Here is a 17,268-nt window from a genome sequence, read left to right as displayed (position 1 = left end):
CACGGATCCGTTTTCTTTTAACGGACACAAAAGTAGTGTTGAAATCTGTTTTTATCCGTTCTTTTGTTATAATGGAAGTCAATGGAAAAACAGATCAAAACGGATGTACACTAATGCATCCGTTTTTGCAATGTTTTTTTGCAAAAAAAATGGATGAAAAACAGATTTCAAAAACACAGTGTGAACCTAGCCTAACAAGTACACCAGTTTATTACAATGACAGGTACACCAGAGGGGAGATTTATCAAACTGGTGTAAAGTAGAATTGTCTTAGTTGCCCCTAGCAACCAATCAGATTCCACCCTTCATTCCTCACAGATTCTTTAGAAAATGACAGGTGGAATCTGATTGGTTGCTAGGGGCAACTAAGACAATTCTACTTTACACCAGTTTGATAAATCTCCCCCCAGGTTGTTAAAATGACAGGTACCCCAGGTTATTTCAATGACAGGTATAACAATGACAGGTGCACACATTTATTCCAATGACAGGTACATCTGGGTATTACAATGACAGGTATAACAATGATAGGTACACCAGGTTATTACAATGACAGGTATACCAATGACAGGTACACAAGGTTATTACAATGATAGGTACACCAAGTTATTACAATGACACATACACCTGGTTATTACAATGACAGGTACATCAGGTTATTACAATGACAGGAGGGTATTACATTGACAGATACACCAGGTTATTACAATTACAGGTATATCAGGTTATTACAAAGACAGGTACACAGAGTTATTATTGCAAACAGCACAAAACACATGCCTTTTGTACAATAGACACAATAAAGACAATAACATCAAAGTAATGAGCCTACTTCTCCACCTGCCCCTCCACAAATCCACACCTCTTGTCAATTTCTCAATGGATTTTCTGTGTTTTTTTTTTGTTTTTTTTTTAACAGCATGTGGATGAGCTCTTAATGTAAATTAAGTAGTCGAAATTCTGTGCTAAAAAACCCACAGTGAATACACGGCCAAAAAACATACTTACATACATTTCGGCCAAAAAACATACATATATTTTGGTAAGGAAACTATGTTGGTTTCCACCTGAAAAAACTCAGTTATACCTTTTCTCTGGCGGCTCCATAAAGAATGAATGAGTGGTATTTCGGGCTCGCTGTTCTTGAGATCAGGGGAGGCCCTAGTGGTCAGACCCTTGTAATCTCTTAGTTATACCTTATCCTGTGAATACTGTGCATAGGGAATAACTACTTCAGATGGGAATACCCCTTTAGGAATGATCTCCCATGGATTTCAAGGCATTAGGTAGAAAAAGTGTGTGGTTTTTAAAAACTGCAATGTTGAAAGGAAGTAGCATGTTGTAGTATCAGAAATGGACATTATAATATTTTTGTATCTCCATTATGTAAACAGACAGGATAATGGTGCCAATATTTGCTTTGTCATTTAGCACAGACTGGCACAGATGCTTTTCTGGGGACAGCAAGGTGTAACCAAGAACACCAGAGCAGCCATGGAGTGGTATGAGCGAGGAGCCCTGGAGAATGAAGAGCCGGTGTTGATGTATGACTATGCTGTCCTGTTATTTAAGGTATGTTGCTTCACTATAGCTAACCTGGTTCAGAGTTAGGCTTGGGTTTACACTGCATTTTTGCAATAATTTATTTTCATAAATAAGGATGGATTTGTAAACATCCGTTTTGATCTGTTTTTCCATTGACTTCTATTATAAAAAAAAGGATAAAAAAACTGATCAAAACGCTTCAGTTTTTTTTTTAACATATTCAAAAACATGGTCCACCAGGGGATTCCCCTCATCGCCTGCAGGCCAGTCCGAGCCTTACTGGTATACTTTACTGTATGTCACATGCTTTTTTTCTGGGTCAAACAGGGATATCACTAGTACTAAAAAGAACTTTTGGGTAGTTGTGGATTTCTGCGTATACTCTACTGTATACTCCTATCACGCAAACTGTAGTAGTTTTCAATGACATATACTCACTGTACACCACTACAATGTAAAACTATCAGACTCAGTAGACCTTATATACTATACTGTATATCACATCCTTTATTTTTAGGATCACACAGTGAATAACACTAGTCCTTATAGTCCTTAAAATAACTTTTTAGTAGTTGTGGATTACTTCCTATAGCTGTATACCAGTATCAGTATTACCTTTAATACTTGTATATTGTCTGGAAGATTGTATTTTTTTCTGTCACACTGACAGACTGCTAGTCCTGAAAAGGATTGTTGGGGATTTGGTGAACCTTCCCTACCTAACCACACTAAGCCCTACACCTGCTCTGTCCCTCCTCCAGCACCTCTCCCTGTCTGCTAACAGAATGCAAGTTAGCCGGACATCAGGAGGAAAGGAGACTTTTTCGAGTGCCGTTCCAGTACTTTTGAGTACCCTGATACTCGAGCGAATGGTGTGCTCAAAAGAGCGTGCTTGCTCATTCCTAGTGGATATTCATTGACTGTATATTGACTTTAGCAAAGCTTTGGCTATCCAGGCATGATGAAAATTGTAGTTTTGCAAGTTAAAGGGCTGCATGTTTGACACCTGTGTTCTAGAGCAGTGCTTCTCAAACTTTTTGTTCTCGGGCCTCACCCAGCAATCCATGTTGATGCTCGGGCCTCACCAACAAACATATACAGCTATGAAGCGCCAGATACCGCCATGTAGTGCACATAATATCCCAGAGCAGCTTAAAAACAACACCAAAGTGCAGAAATAAATGTTGCTTCACCTTTAGTAAACCACCAACACAGTGCAGAAAATACATACTGCCCCACCTGCAGTAACCCATTACCACATACTGCTCCAGCTGTATACCAGCCCCACAGTGCAGCATTTCTTTCTCCATAACACACACACACACACTAGTATGATTCCACTCGTACCCTCCTCTTCCTGTGGTAGCTCCCTCTCCCCTTCTTAACCCATTTCTGTACATTTGGCATTCCTGACACTGTCAGAGAGATGTGCAGTGTTCCTGGCACTGTCAAAGTAGTAGGTATTCACATAATAGCTCCCCTATAGTAGTTAATACCTTCAATAGTGCCTTACAAATAGTTAATTCCCCCACTAGAGCCCCACAAACAGTTAATAACCCCACTAGTGACCTACAAATAGTTAATTCCCCTGTAGTGCCCCGCAAACAGTTAAATCCCCCAGATTAAATATGTGGGTTGCCCCCTGTGGGTAAGATCCCCTGCTTTTCCCCATATAGTAATAATGTCCCGACTGTGACCCTCATACAATAATAATGCCTCCTGCTGTGCCCCATATAGTAATAATGCTTACTGCTGTACCCGCCATATAGTAGTAATGTCCAGTGCTGTGCCCCCCTACATTGTAATAACGCACCTGCTGTATCCCTCAGTTAAATTCCCCCCTCTGCCTGCAATTTACCTGACCCCTCTACACACAAACTACAAAACCTGACCCCGCCCCACACACACACACACTACCTCACCTGACACCCCCCACACACACACACACTACCTCACCTGACACCCCCCCCCACACACACACAGACACACAACATTACCTGGCCCTCATCCCCACCTGACCCTCCCCCTTTTCCCCGTTTTCCATATGTCCCCTCTCCCCCTTTTCCACACACATCCCCCTCTCCCCCTTTTCCACACACATGTCCCCTAACCTTCCTCCTGTTTTCCACATGTGATGTCCCCCGGACGTCCGGTTCCCATCCTCCTGTCACTGTGACTGTTCGTCACTCGGAACCCAGGGGGAGAGCTCGGCGCCGGCGGTGATGGACAGGTGGGCGGGCCAATCAGGAGCAGCGGTGCGCTGAGGCTGTACGGAGCCTCAGTGCACCAGATTAAAAAGAAATGGCGGCGCCCTGAGGAGGCTGAGAGGGCGGCTGGAGGAAGTGCGCGGGGCCTCCCTGTCAGCTGAGCGGATGTGCGCCGCACAGCTTAACGCTGGTGACAAATCCTGGAGTCCCTGCTGTGTGCCGATGTCGGCCACAGACAGGGACCCTGCGCCTCACAAGACTGTGAGCTGCACCTCAGCAGTGAGGCACACCTCACAGTTTGAGAAGCGCTGTTCTAGAGGAATGAAGGTTTCACTGTCATCACAAATGGGCATTCTTTACTGTAAAGGCAGTGAGGTGTCTACATGTTTTCCTTCTTTTTTTTTTTTAGGGGGATGGTGTTCCAAAGAATGAGAAACTGGCCTTAAAATTAATGAAGAAATCAGCAGCTAAGGTAATGATGGTATATAAGCAGATAATTATTTTTACAAATATTGAATGTTATTTTTCATAGAGTAAGAATTTATACCATTATACCGCTGTGAAGCCCTTCCCTTTGATATAACTCTGCTAGTACTATTAAATGGCTATGCATGTCATAGCTGTCAGCCTAACTTTCCTTCATACACATGATACTTCACCACTGCTGAACGTTCAGGTGTTGGAAAGATGGAGAGAGAGAAGAGGGTAAGCTGCTGCCAGACTCCTCTGGTGCCAGCTTGTCTCTCATCTGCTCGGGAACGTTTACAGACCACCATACTTACTAGATGATTGGCTGGTCCAACTAAAATTATAAGGCTAACTTTTTCTTACATTTATGGGAGCCTTTCAGCCTCATGCACACATGTAATATCCCTTTAAGGCTTAGTACTCTCTGTTTGTGTCTTAGTTAGTTGTCTATATCTTATTAATGCATTGTTGTAGACTTTATAAGGAAGACATTTTCTTCCTCATTGTTGGCATCCGTGAAATCCTGGATTCTGAATAGCAGGAAATCAGGGCTAGACTAGACGGCAGTAAAAAGTTACATAATGTGTATTGATTATAACAATGGTTGATTGTTTTTCTCTTTGCACCCAGGGACAAGTTGAAGCCCTGAATGGCTTAGGTTGGTATTACCATAATTTCCGGAAAGACTATGTCAGAGCCGTGAATTATTGGAGCAAAGCCTATGAGAAGGGGAATGCAGATGCAGCATTTAACCTTGCAGTGATGCATCTACACGGCACCTACCCAGGAGAAGTCAGTGCCAATGAAGTGAGTATGACCTCACCCTTTTTATTCTACATAGACGCAGATTAGAGGAAGATTTTCATTTTACTATTACTTCTGTAAACGGAAATTAGCTACATTCACTATTCAACATTTTATAAAATCTCCTAGCAGTCCGTACTAGCTGAATGTCTGCACATAACATGCTCCAGGGATTTGTGGTACCAAGCGGGCAACTGGTGTTATGTTGCAGGCTTTCTAGGTGTTGTAGTTCTTTTGATGTGTCAGGGTGGTATTGCTACCTCTGGAGGCCCTTTCAAAACACTGTAGAAACTTGACTTTATCCACAAAGCCTGGACTGGTAGCAGTAACTTGCTTGTTCCAGCTTTAGGATGTGCTGGAGTCAACTCAGGGGCTCTCAGAAGCAAACTTACTTGTAGCTTGATCTACTCACTGGTTCAAGGGCTCTTAGAGGCAAGTTCTCTCTGCTTGCAGCTTGTCCTTCTTGCAGGCTCTTCAGCAACACTTGACTTGGACAGTAGGTTCAGTTTCTGGAGGTAAAATCTTTTCCCTCAGCTTGACCTTTCTAGACTTTCTAGAAACATCACTGTCAGGTTGAGCTCAGAGGCAACACAAGGAAGCTGGGACTTGGTCTTAGAACGCTATTGCTGTTTACCTGTCTCTCCTTGGCTATACTATAAACTAAATACTGTACACGAGATACTAGAATACTTAACCTAAATACCTGACTGATTAGGGACTCAGCTAACAAACATGTGCTGTGGCTAAAGCCAGGTTCAGACTGGTTTTATGTTGTGGGCTAGGGTCACTCTCATTGGTTTAAAAAAAAAAATATGTGACCAAATCATCTTACTCACAAAAACACAGAAAAATGCAACAGCTCACCGCAATGGCAAGATGCAGACCCACTACAGACACATGAAAATAGATAAAAGCAGCCCCCTCAACTGCAAAAAAAAAATTCCCACAAACCATCTTACTGCCATACCAAAAAATTAACCCTTGCACTGGCAATATACCCCAGTGTATACTGTATAGCAGTGAGTGTAAGAATTAAAATAACAGTACATACAGTATAGTACAATAAATATACGATATCCAAACACAGCCATTTACAGGTAGTAAGGTACTCCTCAGCCGCACAACTACTTTAGGCTGGGATATGGATACAGAACACTGCAGATTGGGAAGTATAGCCTCTACACAAATCCGGATTTTGGTAGGACTGTACTAAATACATACTACAAAAGAGGCTAAGTTTGTGGAAAAGTAGGCATTTGGGGGGCCTTGTAGGGTATGTGTAGGGACTACTGGCTTACGAAAGAGCATAGCTGAGCTAGACAAGATTATTCTGTTGAAAGACTTATTGACCAATACCAGCCTTCAAAACTGTAGCTCTGGAGTGTGATACAGGCTATGCCTATGTACCAATACAAAATTACATCTACAGTATATTCACAAGTTGGATAATGACTATAGAAGCTTTAAAATGGTATGCTATACTTAAATATTTAGCTGGGGAGACACTGGCTGGAGTACATAAAAATTAGATGTACATTCATTTTGACCATATAGTCCAAGTCAAGTAGGACAGGGATACGCTGTTGATCCACTATATGTTTTGAAACCTTTTCCACTTTATCAATTAAAAAAAAAATATGTATATGTGTGTGTGTGTGTATAATATATATGTGTGTGTGTGTATATGTATGTGTATATATTTAAATTCTCTTCCAGACTCGAGCCTATGAATTCATGATAAAAGCTTCTGAAGGCGGCCACATTGAGGCTTCTATCAACATAGCACACTATTTAATCACTGGAATATTGGAAGGTGTCCAGAGAGATCCAAGAACTGCAATACTGTAAGCATTAACTCTGGCATATACCGCTTTCATACGGTGATCCCTACTGTGATACCTTTTCTTGGGATGAAATTTTTTACAGTAAAACATTACACTGTATTATTTATTTTCTGGTAGGTTGGCAAAATTTGTTGCAGAGCAGAATGGAAACATTGGACTTATCATTAGGAAAGCTATAAACGCCTACCTGGATGGTGCCCTGTAAGTCATATGTATAAGTATTTCAAAGTCAATTTACACAGGGGATGCAAATTAATGGGGTTTTCTGAACTAATGGAAAAAAATGCCTAGAAACAGGGAACGGTAGTAGGAATAATAAAATGAAGCTATATCTGCCCCTCCGTCCAATCCTAGTCCAGCACTGTTGCCACTTCATCAGTGGCTCTGGTGATGTCACTGTAAATGGGACACTGTCTTAGTCAGTCACTGACCTCAGTGGTCAAAAACACATGACCGACGAGGAGAGTGATTGGCTGCAGTGTCCCAGTTTCTTGGCGAAAAAAGCTGACCCTTTAGTCTTATGTCATACCATGCCCTTTCAAATTGGATGTGTCCTGTTGAACAAGAACATGGAGTGGTGGAGTGGAGCAGAATCTGATTTAGTATAACTTGTATCTTATTCATGAAATTCTTAATAACATAACATTGCTTAGTTCTAAATTCTTCCTGATTTATTGCAGAGATGAGGCTTTCCTTAATTTCATCTTGACTGCAGAAGCCGGAGTGGAGTCGTCGCAGACAAATGTAGCCTATCTTTGTGATGAGCATTTAGTATGTATCTTTTTGTTTTTTTTACTGCATCATTTTGTTCTCTAGTCTAGCTGGTTGGGTGAAAAAAAAAAAGTTATTTTTTTTTTCAGAAACATTACCATGCTTGTCCACAGGTTGTGAATGGCAACGCTGCTCAGTACTTTTCTTTGTAGTGGAGCTGAGATGCAATACTAGACACAACCCATGGACTGGTATGATGATATTTGTGAAAGAAAGCACCAACATTTTTCTCATTCTGGACAGACCTTTTAAAAATGTATAAATTATGAAACCTTGCAGTGAACTGCAATGTAATTAGAGAAGCAGAAACTAAAGTAATAGCCAACTATCTTTACTAATGGAGAGCCACAGGTTGAGAGCCATTGGCATAGAGCAGTGATGGGGAAGCTTCGTCACTACAGCTTATGCAAAACTAGAATTCCTATCATACCTGGGCAGCCAAAGACATATCTTTGGTTGTCCGGCCATGATGACAAATGTAGCTTTACAACAGCTGGCGATCCGAAGGTTCCCCATCCCTATCATATGCATGTTCATAAAATCCCTACACTGTGTGCTGCCACCATAATATGGCATCAAATGGAACGTCTTGATTTCGATAAAGAGATAAATTATTGCCCACCTGAGAAAAGAAAACCCATGTTCATATATTGTTTTTTTTTGTTAAAGGTTTGTAATTACTTATACTGTTTTTTTTAGGCACTGTCCGCTACACCTTTTGGAGATATTTGCATGTGGAGATATTATAACTTGTCTGTACATCAGCACAATCCTTCTAATTACGGTACGTCTCTATTCTATATTTCAGCACATTCCTTTTTAGTGCTGTATTTTTCCTGGAACAGTAATAGAAAATAATTTTTCTGTAGCAAAACAGCACTGTTTGTATTTGTAAAATAATTTATTACAAAAAGGCTCATTTTTATTGTTGAAGTGCAGCACCATCTATTGGCCAGGAGATGGTGCTATATATTCATCCATATATTCATTCATCAATATCTCATCCAACTCAATCCTGTCACTTATGATATTCTAAGAAGTCATGTACAGATATTTTAATGTATGCTAGTAAAAGCATATCTCGTTTATAGCGTTATTGAAGATGGGTGACTTGTATTATTACGGTGGCAAAAATCAGCTGAAAGACCTGGAACTTTCAATGAAGATGTACACACAGGCAGCAATACAAGGCGAATCTCAGGTAAACAAACTGTCTAATGTGACTTATGCCTTTTTTGGCAGCGATTTCTGCGGGAAATCACACAACAGAATATTTCACAGTCTTTACATTTGGTCCCTATCTTGTATATTTTCTATGTGGACTTTTCCTTGTGGACTTTGTTCTTTATGTCTTTCTAGGGCTTTTTCAATCTAGCTCAGATGGCTCAAGAAGGAATCAATATACCCGAGTATTTGTTGAGATACCTGAAAATCGAGACATCCTTATATCTGAACAACAATTCCCTGGCGATCCAACTCTATGAAAGGTACAGTTATGGGGCTTGTGTTCTGATGCACATGATAAACCATCGCTTCAAGTTCTATAGAGCTCTTATTACTCTTGTTTTACAACTTAGCTTAAAGTGACACTGTCACCCCCTTTCTGCATTATGACTTCTCTATACAGGTGTAAAGGGTACATTTTGCAGTTTTCATACCTTATTTTATATCATATGTCATGGTTCTTGTTCAAGTAAAAAGTGATCTTTTATCATCTGCGGATTGTGCCACCTGGGCGGGGCTTCTCAGCCAAAGTGCCACATAGCCACGCCCATAACAGTGTTGTAGACTCCGCCCCTATGTGATGTCATAGTCATTGACAACTTGCGGGACCTATGCAGCAATGACATCACGGAGGGGCCTACTGTGGCGATGATTTTTTTGCTAAAATGTAAGAACCTGCAAGCAAACTAAGAATTAAGAATACTTAAAGGTGCAATTCGGAGGACAATTTTTTTTTTTTTTTAAATTAACTGGTATCAGAAAGTTTAGAGATTTGTAAATTACTTCTAATTGAAAATCTCAAGTGTTCCAGGACTTATTAGCTGCTGTATGTCCTGCAGAAAATGGTGTATTCTTTCCAGTGTGACATGATGCTTTCTGCTGCCACCTGTGTCTGTGACAGGAGCTGTCCTAAGCAGGTGAGGTTTCTTTTATTCGTTTATTACTACTGTGGATAGTTCCTGTCACAGACAGAGGTGGCAGCAGAAAGGAGTCAGATTGGAAAGAATACACCACTGCATGCAGGAGATACAGCAGCTGATAAGTTTTGGAAGACAAGATTATTAAGCAGATTAATTTACAAATCTGTATAATCTGTCAAAATTTGATTTGATTTTTTTTTTTCCTCTCAAGTACCCCCTTAAGAAATGAAGTATTAGTATGTTTAGCCAGTAATTTAGGAACTAAGACTTCATGCATGTCGCAGAATCTCAACTCTGTGTGTTGTTTACATAATAAATCATCCATTGGAACCTGTTTGGATTTTCTCATTATATAAAGGTTGTACAAAGCCATAGAATCTTTGGGCCCCTACTATACCATACCTCCAGATGCCACTAGCTTCATGCAGAGATGCTATCCCACAATCCCAAGCTATGGATTGGAGATAACTAGCTGATTGGTGGGGGTCTTTCTCCTGGGAGAATGGATGTGCATGCACATTGCCCTCCAGTCACCACTGTTATAATTGGTATGGAAACCCACACTGACCAGCTAGTTACCCTAGGGGATAACTTTGGATTGTGGCATCCTCGTGTTAATCGCCCTGGTAGATGTACTACCTGTTCCTATAATCCTGTTTCCGTTATATTATTGTTAATAAACGTATACCTGTATAAATAACATTTCCATATATTTTCCCTTTTGCAGATGTCAGAATCAGAGCAGCGATGAGACTATTAGTCCCTGCACACTGGTGCTGCTTTACCTGCAGCTGACTGACACTTGCCATTTCATACTCAACTCTTATTTGGTACTGCTTACAACTGCTCCCATTTACAATAATGTGTAACTGTGAAAAGTTATTTTACAGTCTGTATAACTGTTGTTCATCTTTTTCAGGTTCGTGTACTGGTGTCTATCATACTGGCTACTTTCATATTACAGTGTCTATATACTCTTCAAGGTGAGGCAGCATCAAATTATATTTGCCTCTTGTGCCCTATCTCATTTGCATCCTCTAGGACCGTGATTCCCAAACTTTTCTTCCTCCGGAGACCAGCTTTAGCCCTTCCGCCGGGGCCAGGGCTTTGGTCATATGGGGGCGGGTTATGAAGAAGGTTGGAGTTTAGTATAATTTAATTAAGATGTTTATAATTTGAATGTAGGTAGGTATAATTTGAAAGTGTTGCACCCCTGATTCCTTGCTCCTCTAGTATTGGTTTTAACCCCTACACCTCCCCCCCCCAAAGTTCCCCTTGGTATTGTAGTAGATTAAAGGGTTAGTGCGGCGCTAAGAAATTTTTCACAGAATAACACACATTACAAAGTTATACAATTTTGTTATGTATGTTATGTCTGTGAATCGCCCCCTTCCCGTGTCCCACCACCCCCTCCCGTGTACCCGGAAGTGTTGGTGCATTATACATTACCTACCATTACCGCCAATCGCGGCTGAGCACAGTTATGACGTGGCAGAGGAAGGACGGTGGCAGCGATTCGTCCGTTCGAAGATGACGTTTGGCACAAGATGGAGGACATGCGCGACACGGATCAGGTAATGTATAATGCACCAACACTTCCGGGTACACGGGCAGGGGAGGTGGGACACGGGAAGGCGGCGATTCACAGACATAACATACATTACAAAGTTGTATAACTGTGTAATGTGTGTTATTCTGTAAATAATTTCTTAGCGCTGCACTATTCCTTTAACCCCCCACCCCATGATACCCCGTGTATTGCAGTAGTAAACCTCTACGATGCCTCTGGTATTGCAGTAGTAAGCCCCACCATGATGTCCATGTTATTGCAGTAGTTAAGCCCTTATGATACCCCCTGTATTGCAGTAATTTACCCCCCTTTGCTACCTCTGGTAGTTCAGCAGTAAAACCCCTATTCTTCCCCTGTTATTGCAGTAGTTAGGCCTCCCAACCATGATGCCCTTGGTGTTACAGTTGGTAACCCCATATGATGCCCCTGGTATTACAGTTATCCCCCCCCACACACACACACACACAAATGCCCCTAGTCTGTATCAAACACAAAAATAATAAACATTCCACTTACCTCCCCCCCCCCCCCCCCCCTTCAGCGCTGACTGGGTCCCCCTCCTTCTCCTGCAGTTTGTGCAGGTCGTCTCCTACAGGCACTGTGTCATGAAATGACTTAATTGCATATTACCTGCAGAAGAGGGAGTCTTTTGCTTCCGTACATACATTACATAGTATGCCACAAAATGTCCATACAAGAGCAGGGATTTTCCTCTGGATTTCCTGTTCCTAAGTGGTGATGCGTACATTGTGTGTATCGCCATTCACTTTTCAGAGTGTGCTAAGTGGCGGACCATTACTGAAGCCTCCACAACCCAATACTGGTCTGCGGACCGGTGGTTAGATACCCCTGCTCTAGAGTATTGGTGCTGAAGCAGTGGCCTTATGGGTATTGCCTGTTATTTGATGTTTGATCGCTGGGCACATTTACATTGGGCAGTGATTGGGGCTAAACGTTCATACCAATGATCTGCCTTGTTTTCCCAGGTCACCAACATTTTATCTAGAGACTAGATGTAGATATGCACAAGTAAATATTTATATCGGTTCCATCCATCTTCTGTCAGGATTTTAGTCTCCGTCTTATTTGCACTTTTATCAGTGTTGACTACTGGCAAACTACATTTTAATGGTGCTCAATGATACCTCTGACAGGTTGGAAGAATTGGAGATAACAAGGATAAAGCAGGAGGTCAATGGCATGCTGAACCCATGATAGTATCTTAGGCTGACTCTATAGCTTTTACTTGTACTTAGATAGCAAATAATATATTGGGTGTACAGTACATGCATGAACATTCAAAAGACTTTTAAAAGCTTGCCCTGTTGTTAGATTAACCCATAAGAGAAGTGACAAGGAGACTAGATGACGCTGACTGCTTCTATTTAGCCCATGAGAGTCCCCTTCATGGTGCTCAGCAATTTCAGAGCAGGACCGTATGTCATTAGTATCCATTCATTTGCACAGAAAATACTTTATATAAATTATAGCATTCTATATAATTTTTTTGCAGGTAACCTTTTGCAGTCCAGAAGAGTTCACAGTGCCTATGTTTCTCCACCACCCGAAGACAATCCCAATGCTACTCCAAGACCTGAGCAAACTCAAGAATCTGTTGGCAACAGTTTTGTACCACCCCATTCAGAGACAAACCTAGGCTTGACCAGATGACACCATGGACATAAAATGATCACGTATAGGGCTTATATTCTGTCCACTGTCCAAAAGCAATATTTTGGTCAGTATTTCTAAGCCAAAATCAGGAGTGGGAAAAAACTGTAAAAAAAATAATTGAAATATTTTTAGCTCTATATCTACTTTGGACCCACTCCTGGTTTAGGCTTACAGATACTGACCAAAATGCAAGGTGTCTCAAAAGCAGAGTGGAAATGGTTTGGCACAAAGAGATCCAGTTTTAGACATAAGCAGTGCTGTTTGGCTATGTCACCATTGAATGCCAAAATCTTGGATCCGGCTTCCATTTTTCTAATGGGAAAATAGGCGTTTTATAATCAAACTGGTAGAGAACAAAAAAACAATGGTGTGTCTTATATTAACATAACTTTACTTATTTTCATGGTAAAACATTGATTTTATGTGAAACTACAAAATTGGCCATAGGGTCTGCACAATGTTTTTATTATTCCATCCACCATCTTTAAGTGTTAACATTTAGAGGACACAGCGATGTTTTATTTTTGCATTTTCCTTTTTGGCTCCTTGCATTCCAAAATTCACAACTCCTTTATTTTTCCATCATAAAAGTAATTTTTGTGAAATTAAATTTACTTTGTAATGAAACCTTTATTTTTGCATAAAATGCATGGTGAGATTTGACAGGCAGAAGAACTGGACACCAGCAATTGTTATCGGACCATCAGGTACCAGTTTTAAAGCCCCTTAGAGCCTGTTTCCAGGTTAAACAATGCTCATGCGGCAATCAGGCCTTGCTGGCATGAAGCGGTGCCCTTCTACTACACATAGTAACAGAGAGCTGCCTGGTTTAATGGGAGGTCCGCTCCCGATCTCCCATTATACTGCCAGTGCTACACTGAGACATACAGCAATGTCTTGGTACAGCTAAGGGTTAAAGGGCTCACTTCCTGAAATTCCCCATCTTGGAAGTGAGCCTTGCGAGCCATAGAAAGGTGGGGCTATGTCACGATCATTGTGCATGGGTTAAATTAGCCATCCATGTTGTCAAATGGCTGCACAGTGTCTCCAATAAAAGCCAACATTGCTAAATGAGTCCAGAACAGTGGGCAATGTTGCAACATGCATATCAGTTTTTCATTTATTGGTGATAAAACCCATTTCTTGTTATTTTGTAAGTTTTGCCAACTGTGACACTACCAGTTTGATGCGTACCTTCCCATTTGAAAATATCAAATTGAATCTAAAATGGCACCATGTAGGTGACATTACCTAATGGGTTCCCCCCTTCTTTGACAGCTTGTGTCTAAAATTGAATCACCATCTACAAAACAGATGGTTGTGTTACCCTGTACTACCCTGTAAGTGAACTTATGGACAAGAACAAAACTTGGCAATGTGGTATACTCTATCAATGTAATATACTGAGTCACCACTCAGTGGACTGTATAAGGTTCATCATTTCAATGAATTTTAATATATATGAAGGAACATTTCTGTTTAATTTAGGAGGAAATTGATAAAGAAAAATTGCAGGCAATTTTATAGACATGTAAGAAAATAAAGAAATTAACTAAAATAATTCTAAGTAGACATTATTATCAGAGGAAGAAGAGTACTGATTATCTTTCCCAATGATCGTATAAAACTACAGTCTATGTAGATTTAATGGTCATAAAGCAAGCAATATTTATATTGAAGAAAAATTCATGGTGCAATGAAACCATTTGATGCAGTATGTATTAACCCCATATCACATAGGCAGAGGTTTGATGTAAATGATCTCATTGATCAGTGCTCATTTACAGAGCCTAATAACAGGCTTGATAATCACGTAGGTAGATAATCATGCAGTGCTTTGCTTACATCCTTTCTCAGCCACACATCCCCTATTACATGAGAAGATGTGTGACTTACAAACTATGGTTTCTTGTATTAAAAAAAAAATGATTAGCTGGTCGTTCATCAGCTGATTTCTGTCCGTATAACACAGGAAGGTATTGGCCTGTTTAGACAATAAAAAAAATAGTGAAGGGACACTAAGGCCCCCCCTGTGCTTACTGCGCACACAAGTGTGTGTGTGTGGGGGGGGGGGGGGGGGGGGGGGGGAGTGGAGGCACCAAATTGAATCTTTGCCCCGGGTGCAGGAGAGCTACACTTCTGGAATTGAGCCACTACATCATATGATGGTAAATCATCTTAAACCTTGTTTTATGAACAACTTGTCTTTATGGTTGGTTTGTGAAGGCTTTCATATTTGTTTTGTGACAAGTATAATATGACATATATCTCTTATCAGTCTCCACCACGATCTGTGGCCCACTCGGGGCTTCTATTGATGGGATGCAGATTTGGCATTAACAACTTTTTAGCTACAGTACCTGAAGGTGACTGACACCTTGCACCTCATAATGACTCTTTCCTGACCAGTCTCCATAAAGACACCATTTCTGCATCTCCCATGAGCAATGGCATGCAATTTTAGCATTGCACTTCCTAACCAAAGCAGTGCACTAATCCAATGGACTGCTTGTAACAGACTATGGAGAAGACTGTTGTCCCTTGCAGTCGCCTTGTGCCCACTTTGCATCTTGCAGTAATAATACTTTTGCTATAAATATAAATAGTAGAGTCCTGTGAGGGGGGCCACCAGCCCACCAGATTTCCTGCTCCTATACAGTTGTGAGCACTTACTTTCATTTGCCAGGCCAACTGTGAGAGCTGTGCATGTGTATAGCAGAAAGAGGCTGGCTTTTTTATGAATTTCAGGCCATATCTAGAAAGGGGCAGGCATCAGCTAGATCGGGTTATGTCAGAATTACATAGCCTTCAGCAGTCACATGATCCCCTCTGCATTTCCTTCTGCTCTGTGCACAACATGCCTTTAAGATTTGGTGCATGTAAGAATAAAAAAATAGAAGTACTAAACTCGCCTGGCAACTCCTGGAAAACAGCAGTGACATTGGTGTAATAAAGCCTAAAGCATAAAGTTTGCACTAATTTATTTGTAAAATTTTTTGTCTTCATTAGAAATGTCCTACTATGTAGTCATTAGTTTTCAGAAACAAGCATTCCTAAGACAGTGGGGAGAGAATCCTAGGAGGGCAGCTCACACAGGCTGTAGATAGATAGTTGAGCACATACAAGGAATGCTACAAGGAGAATGACCCAGGCTGACCCAGGCTATATATAATGTACAGAGAACACAGAACTCACATAGCAAACAGTTGAGGCTGTAGATAATAAAACTAAGAATATTTTGGTGTCCATAGCCTTTAACCCTTTAAGGACATGGCCCATTTTCGTTTTTACGTTTTCGGTTTTTCCTCCTTGTGTTTAAAAGGTCATAGCACTTGCATTTTTCCACCTAGAAACCCACATGACCCCTTATTTTTTGCGTCACTAATTGTACTTTGCAATTACAGGCTGAATTTTTGCATAAAGTACACTGCGAAACCAGAAAAAAATTCAAAGTGTGGTGAAATTGAAAAAAAAAACGCATTTCTTTTATTTGGGGGAAATGTGTTTTTACGCCATTCGCCCTGGGGTAAAACTGACTTGTTATGCATGTTCCTCAAGTCGTTACGATTAAAACGATATATAACATGTATAACTTATATTGTATCTGATGGCCTGTAAAAAATTCAAACCGTTGTTAACCAATATACGTTCCTTAAAATCGCTCCATTCCCAGGCTTATAGCACTTTTATCCTTTGGTCTATGGGGCTGTGCGAGGTGTCATTTTTTGCGCCATGATGTGATCTTTCTATCGGTACCTTGATTGCGCATATACGACTTTTTGATCGCTTTATATTAAATTTTTTCTGGATTTGATGCGACCAAAAATGCGCAATTTTGCACTTTGGGATTTTTTTGCGCTGACGCCGTTTACCGTACGAGATCAGGAATGTGATTAATTAATAGTTCGGGCGATTACGCACGCGGCGATAGCAAACATGTTTATTTATTTATTTGTTTACTTTTATTTAAAACCTGGGAAAAGGGGGGTGATTCAGACTTTTATTAGGGGAGGGGGCTTTTTACTATTAACAACACTTTTTTTTTTTTTTTTACACATATACTAGAAGCCCCCCTGGGGGACTTCTAGTATATACACTGTGATCTCTCATTGAGATCTCTGCAGCATAGATCTGCTGCAGAGATCCATGAGATCGGCACTCGTTTGCTTTCGGCTGCTGCAGCCGAAAACGAACGAGTGCCGAGCCGAGGACGGCGCCATCTTGGACGCGTCCCCGGCCGC

At 40.9% G+C, this 17,268-nt stretch overlaps 1 protein-coding gene across 1 annotated transcript in view; it reads left to right on the top strand.

The window, feature by feature from the left end:
- SEL1L3 (SEL1L family member 3) overlaps window positions 1-14,588 on the top strand; it is a 47,961-nt gene extending 33,373 nt beyond the window's left edge. The window contains exons 14-25 of the mRNA XM_069977491.1: window positions 1,432-1,572; window positions 4,162-4,224; window positions 4,851-5,027; window positions 6,741-6,868; window positions 6,986-7,069; window positions 7,549-7,639; window positions 8,339-8,423; window positions 8,731-8,840; window positions 8,999-9,126; window positions 10,511-10,613; window positions 10,703-10,766; window positions 12,867-14,588. Of these exons, the coding sequence (XP_069833592.1) occupies window positions 1,432-1,572; window positions 4,162-4,224; window positions 4,851-5,027; window positions 6,741-6,868; window positions 6,986-7,069; window positions 7,549-7,639; window positions 8,339-8,423; window positions 8,731-8,840; window positions 8,999-9,126; window positions 10,511-10,613; window positions 10,703-10,766; window positions 12,867-13,024 (1,332 nt within the window). The 3' untranslated portion in view covers window positions 13,025-14,588. The remainder of the gene's footprint in view (window positions 1-1,431; window positions 1,573-4,161; window positions 4,225-4,850; window positions 5,028-6,740; window positions 6,869-6,985; window positions 7,070-7,548; window positions 7,640-8,338; window positions 8,424-8,730; window positions 8,841-8,998; window positions 9,127-10,510; window positions 10,614-10,702; window positions 10,767-12,866) is intronic.
- Window positions 14,589-17,268: the final 2,680 nt, after the last annotated feature.

The sequence above is a fragment of the Dendropsophus ebraccatus genome, chromosome 7 (genome assembly GCF_027789765.1).
Source record: "Dendropsophus ebraccatus isolate aDenEbr1 chromosome 7, aDenEbr1.pat, whole genome shotgun sequence".
Taxonomy (NCBI): Eukaryota; Metazoa; Chordata; class Amphibia; order Anura; family Hylidae; genus Dendropsophus; species Dendropsophus ebraccatus.
Note: the sequence above shows the minus strand (reverse complement) of the source record. Positions and strands in the feature narration are given on the sequence as shown.